This window comes from Corvus brachyrhynchos, unplaced genomic scaffold (genome assembly GCF_000691975.1).
Source record: "Corvus brachyrhynchos isolate BGI_N302 unplaced genomic scaffold, ASM69197v1 scaffold10, whole genome shotgun sequence".
NCBI lineage: Eukaryota > Metazoa > Chordata > Aves > Passeriformes > Corvidae > Corvus > Corvus brachyrhynchos.
Window position 1 is genome coordinate 10,457,764 of NW_008236180.1, and position 6,387 is coordinate 10,464,150.

At 46.7% G+C, this 6,387-nt stretch overlaps 1 protein-coding gene across 1 annotated transcript in view; it reads right to left on the reverse strand.

Moving 5' to 3' along the window:
- LOC103618257 (somatomedin-B and thrombospondin type-1 domain-containing protein-like) overlaps window positions 1-6,387 on the reverse strand; it is a 12,089-nt gene extending 5,702 nt beyond the window's left edge. Inside the window, exon 1 of the mRNA XM_008636645.2 lies at window positions 2,844-6,387. Within this exon, the coding sequence (XP_008634867.2) occupies window positions 2,844-3,003 (160 nt within the window). The 5' untranslated portion in view covers window positions 3,004-6,387. The remainder of the gene's footprint in view (window positions 1-2,843) is intronic.

Here is a 6,387-nt window from a genome sequence, read left to right on the forward strand (position 1 = left end):
CAGGTGCCGCTCATACCAATACCCTCATCTCCTGCCACACTCTTTGTGGCACCTCGCGCTGGCCGCGCACCCGACAGTCCCTTTCTGTGGACTCATCAAACCAAAAACTCTTCAGCCCTGACTGCTGGCATTTAGCCACCAGATTATCGAAAGATTATCATAAAAAGTAGATTATAAAGGAGACCAATATTTTTGCTGGATTTGACTCCAGCATACCTCAGGAGCCATTAAAAAACAGAAAGTACTTCATTGCCAGTACAGCAGCTCCTAAGGAACACGATCCAGCTGGCTATGCTACCTCTCTACAGAATTACCCTGTAATTTCTTCTTAATTCGAAATGCAAGAAGTTTAGAGAGATTACATCTACTCCTGTGAATTATCTAGCTATTCAGTACAAATCAAAAGGCTTTACTGTAACTTTTTAATCAAAAGAGGCTTGCTCTAAAATATTGATCACAACAGATGTTATACCTTGCTGAACACTGAACTGGGATTTATAAAACCCACCCACTGGTTTTTGGGGTTTTTTTGCAAGCAGTTATGCTATTGTACTAAGACGGGGTATGGACAAAGCATTCCCATTTCAGGGAAACTGCAGCAAAGATGTTTCTAGAAAAACAGAAAATAACATCAGAGGACAGGTTAACACCTTCAGCATGTACAATTCTGGAGGCATGCTGACACTGCATCAGCTTGGGCATGACATGGTAAAATGTTCCAAAAAGATAAGAAATAAAAAAAACTTTAGCTTTTTTGTATATCACTAGATGTCTGCAGCAAAGAACAGGCATCTCATTTTCTTGGCAGTGGTCATATTGTCACCTTGGAAATCGCACATGTAACAAATCCTTCAGTGAGCAAGAGGCATAAAGGCTGGGAGAGGAAAGAGCACTAGAAATCAGTAGCTGTGGGGTCTAGGAAGCAGGAATTTAAATATATCAGGTGTTAATTTCTGCCTCTGCCAATGAGTCACTTACTCTGTGACCTCAGGTAAGTCGTTTAACCAATGCATGTCTCATTCTTGATCTAGAACAGGAAGGACATTCAAAAGGAGATTGCATTACTCAGCTAATAGTTCACACAAACCAGAGGCGGGTGCGGCTCTTGCGCAATCCCCCGAGGGGCAGTAACAGAGCACACTTCCCTGGCCCAGCACTCATGCTGCGATGCTCCACATCCCCCGCCAACAACTGAGGTAGGAGGAGCACCTTCACATTATTCTGAGATACACAGACTGAATGAAAATAAGCTTCAGAAAGCTATGGGTCTGCATAAAGACTGCAATTTTGACTGACCCTGTGCGGTTAGGAAAATTGGATCTGGGTCCAGGCATCTCAGTAGGGATTTTATTCAACCCCCCTCCCCAGCAAGTTCTTGGGAGCAAACTTTGTTTCTTACATTCCCAGAGTGACAGCAGTTCTCCCTTGTTCTGGTTTGACATAGCCCTGGGGATTTTTTAGGGTTTGGGTTTGTTTTTTTTTTTCCCTCTGACAGGCTCTGAAGATGCCAAGGAAACATGGCCCAAGCCATGCTGGACCACATCAGCCCAGCAACAGATTTCTTGCAAGACAATTGCCAAGTCTGGGTGGGTTTGCTGGCCCTGTGAGGAGTATTGGAGCCAAGCAAGCGTGATTTTACAGAAAGGAAATGTGGCTAGTCTGTCATACAGGGAAAAGTTCAGGAGCAGAACAGCTTGCAGGGATGTCCTTGGGAACACCAGTGGGTGTTCCCTGTTGTATAAAAAGGGGCATTCTTTTGTTGATGAAAAGCATAGTTGGTCAAGATAGAAGTTTTAAGAGCAATACAAACAGAGGATGGTAACTTTTGGGGGAGAAAAGGTTTAACTGCACCTTCTCCTCCAGGTTTTTTGGAATTGTTTTTGCCCTGGGACCTCACAACAAGTTTACACAGGACGACAACCAAGTCCAGCTCTCTGGTATTTCTGGTAGGATCACGCTTTCTTCTGCTGCCTGCAGAACTCAGCCCACGAGTCCCAACACACGTTCTACAGTGTGATCACCAGCAATTTTTGACAAGTCAGATGATTTGTGCTGTGGATGGTAAAGGAAGGCCTTTGGCTGAATGACCAGAGCTGCCTACAGACCTCACAGCTATTGTTCCGTAGCTGTGGACCAGGACTGAACAGGATTGGACCTGGATTTTATCCTAAGACATCATAGAGAAACAAGTTAAGAGCTTTCTTTGGTTGCTTTTTCCAAAACTGTATTTCCATAGACCTGTGTGACCCTGCATTAAAAATTAAGAGTGCTGTATGTTCTTTTTCCACCTGCAGCACAGCACTGCTATGAGCAGTGTCTGACTCAGAGCCTTGAAGAAAACAGTCAGAAGCAGACATCTGAACAATGAAAGAGGTCACATCTAGACCACATTAGCAGAAAACCACAGGCACTGACCTGAGTAACATCTCTTACCAGCACTGCACAATCCAGATGTGCATAGTAGAGATGTGCACAGTCCAGATGTGCACAGTCCTTTGCAACATGGTCCAAAGGGAGCAAGACCAGTTTTTTCTTCTACAAGAAAAGTTAGGCTGCCAATTACTCTGCTTTCAGCAAGTCACAGCTAAATATGACAGCAAGTGGGATGAGTTACAGCTGCAGAAGCTGAGAGGCCGGGCAGCATGCATACAGCTCTCACAGGACAAGGGCACTGTTCCTACTCTTCCAGTTCCTGAGGAAGTGGAATATGAGGAAAATAAAGATGAATGAACCCTGCAATAAACACTGCTACAACTCTCTCTACAGGGCTACCACCTCACCCTCTCTAGGAAATCCTCTATAGTTGTCATGATCAGGCAAACCTACAGGAAACCACAACTCACCCGTGGCTGAACCCAGTGCTGCATTCCTGAAGGCCTGAGAGATCCTGTCTTCCGTTAGCCTTGCAGACCTCCCAGGAAGCTTTATATCTTCCTGTTCCCAGCTCTCGAGCCACAGCTGGGGAAACAGCAATGCTGTGATTGATGGACAGACTCCTGTCATTAGGCAGAGGGAACATCTGACAACACCCAGATAATGGTGAGCTTTCCTCTTCAGTGTGAGGGAAAATCATTAGACTCATCCATGGATAGATGCCTTTGTTAGATTCCCTGTCACCATTCAGACAGGAAAAAGGCAGCTCAGAGGAGACAATGGTTTACGTTTTGGTTAAAAAAAAAAAAAGGAAAAACAGCAGGGAGAGAACCCACCAATGCCCCTTCCAGCAGCCTGCAACACAGGGTAACTGTGAGGCACCTACTTGTTACTTGAAAGGAAGACTTCATCACCTCTCTCAGGCAGCTGGCTGGGCCATCCTCTGTGCCTGTCATATCCAGCCCACACAGCCTGGTGACCCTGCACCCAGACCCGATCTGTTTTCTGTCAATCCTCTCCCTGCTCTGCACTATTCCTGCAAGTACTTTTCTACAGGGCAGGAAAAGAACAGTAAAGAGCAGATTTGCAACTGCTTTATAAACTAACAAGATAACTCAGGAGTTGTCCCCTCCTCACCAAGCCTTCAACTTGCCAAAAGGCTATGGAACAGCAGGTCTACCTGGTCAGCTCAGTCAGAACAAAAACCCAAGTCTGCATGCAAAAACATTCACCAAGTCACTGTAGCTCCTTTTGAGAGATGAGACCTCACCAGCATCCCTTTCACTCCTGCCGATGTTGCTACTTACCTTTACAGGCCGCAACTTCACTCAGAACTTCAACAGCACTCTGGCGGTTCCAGAGGCAAGACTGACTGGTGGGACTCTGGCCATAGTTTAGAGGAGTGACAGAGAGGGCTTACAGAAGGAAATAATGACCAGCAGCACAAAGTATGTCACCCATATGACACAGCAGCAGCTGCTGTGAAGCATGTGCCTGAGGTCCAGGTTTTCATACGCCAGGAGCCACTAGAGGATGCACATTGCTTCTGGCACCTTTGGCAAACAGCCTTTTCCCCAGGCATTTTTCCTAAACCCTACTAAGGCATTTCCTCAGGAACATAAAGTGCTGACTAAAAAGTTCTCTGTAAATTCCAGTCTTCCTCTGTAGATTACCAAGAAAATTGCATCTATAAATATCCTGCTGTAAAACAGTGACGGTGAATACTCAGAGGAAAAGTCTGCTTTAAACTGGTGGTGTCCAGGGCCTGATCCACATCTGCTGAAAAATGGATTCACTCTCAAGACAGATCTTCTCCCATAAGGGCTGTATCTCAGAGAAAATATGTTTTTATACCCTCTTATTAGCCTAAATTCTTGCAAACATGAATGGAGGCCAAGCCAGTATAACAATTACAGCACTGCTCTTGTAAGGCTTCAAATGATCTGAAGCCATCTGCATGACATGACAACTGTCTCTCTTCATCAGCAGGCCAGATTTGGAAACATTGGTCGGGGGTTAAGGCAATGTCCACCACTGCTGCAACTGTGCAGCACAAAGTGAGTACACATACTCCAAGCTGCTCAACAAGGGCAGAGGTAGAGCTCAGTATTTCTTCTCACTGGGAAATGGTACCCGGAAGGCAGCTGCTCCCCACAGGCCAGGCTCTTTCCCAGACCGAAGTCCGGGTACTCCAGTGTGTGTGGGAGGATCAAAAGCAAAAGCCTCACCTGTCAGTTAAAGAGCAGCCCTGAACCAGGAGGCTGTTGAAGACACTGCAGCCACCCGCAGTGGGAGGAGCAAGTAGGTGTGGGGCTGCTCTGGGGCAGCCCCTGGGTGCAAGACACACCTCCAGGGAGCAGCTTTCATGAACAGGCTTCAGGGAATCTGTCTGGGCAAGCAGCTTCTCATGAGGCTGCATTTACTGACTGACCAGCCTCGTGCAGCAGCTGAGCCTCCCCAGCCCACAGGAAGAACACCTGCTACCCTGCTGGATCTGGAGGAACGTGCCTTGCTTCATGCAGTCAGCACTGAGACGGCACCTCCAAAGGTCTTGCCGGCCCTGGAGATCCTCGCTGAAGAGTGTTACGTGAACCTGAGGGAGTCTGCAAAGTAGAGAAATGAGGCCAGCCCCTGGATTTAGTATTTGCTTTAAGACTGAGGAAGTCAAGTTTATTCTGAGCACTAGAGGGAAGATTTTAAGCTGACCCAGTCACAGCATTCAAAACTGAGCAGAGCAAGCAACAGGCACAGACAAGTATAGACAGTCCAGTGGACATTTTCCCAAATGTAGCACTAAAGAAATCAGGCAGATTCTCAGGATTACATGGATAGAAAGGGTCCTGAACCTGTTTCCATTTCCAAGACATTTTGTTGCACTCCACCACTGTAAGGGATCTGCCAAAAAACATGGAAGAGTCTATAGTCTAGAAGTTATAGCTGCAGAACATCTGTTTAAAACACTGGATGCTGTAAGAGACAGAAATGCTCTGCTTCAAAACAAAGTCTTCCTCTTACTGCCTGGAACAGTCTGAGGGTCCCAAAATCTGGATCTTCCTTGGGTGGTCACAAACTCAAGTTTGTGCTTCGCTGGCTGTCTATGGAAATGTCCAGCCTATCAACACAGCTGATGTGTCAGATAATCTTATCACTGAGCAGAGATGGAAGCAGAGGAAATAACACAGCAAGTAGAAGCAGCAATAAGTAATGGACTGTGCTTTGCTATAAGCTAATATGCAGCAGCTAACACATGGGTGTAGAAAGAATAATAATCACCATGCAGTCAAAGTATGCCTGGGTCTTTGGGAATACAAATGTTAAAACTCTCCCTTGTGTATGAAAATTTCTATTAAAAGCAACATCAGACAGAGAAATAATATGTGCTATTTTCCTCTCAAATGCTCATGCCACCAAGAAACAGATCTGTTTGAGAAAAGTAAACATTTGCTTAAACATACCAGCCCAGTGAGTGACTCCAGGTTTCAGTTTAGAAAGTTGCACAAGTACCTACAGGAAGGTTTCTGTTTCTGCTACAACTGATAGAACTGACAGCTCTGCCTGGCCACTGACCCACAGAGCCCCCACAGCACCGAACGTGGACGTGCCATGGTTCCGCTTCGCAGGCTGCTGAGAGCTGCAAGGGAGTTCTCTTTGCAGAGGAAGAGCTGCAAGTCAGCCTTTGTCGAGAAAACGCTTCCTGACCTCCATCTCGTTCAAGTCAACCAATAGACAAACTCAGGAGCTGGCCAGGGCCAGCAAAAGTCAGGCTGCTTTAAAGCCAGAGTTAAACCTCCTCATCCCTACCTCTTATCAAAGCATGTAGGAAGAGATTTTCAAATGGGGTTGTCTGCCCCCATGCCTGCTACAGCCAAAGCAGTGTGTGTACTGGTTCCCCGTGCCCCGGGAGGTTCTGTCACGGCTGCTCTGGGGACACTGGAGCGGGTCTGGGGGGCTCTGGGTGCATCGGCTTTGGGGGGCTCTGGGTGCACTGGGTTTGGGGGCTCTGGGTGCATCGGC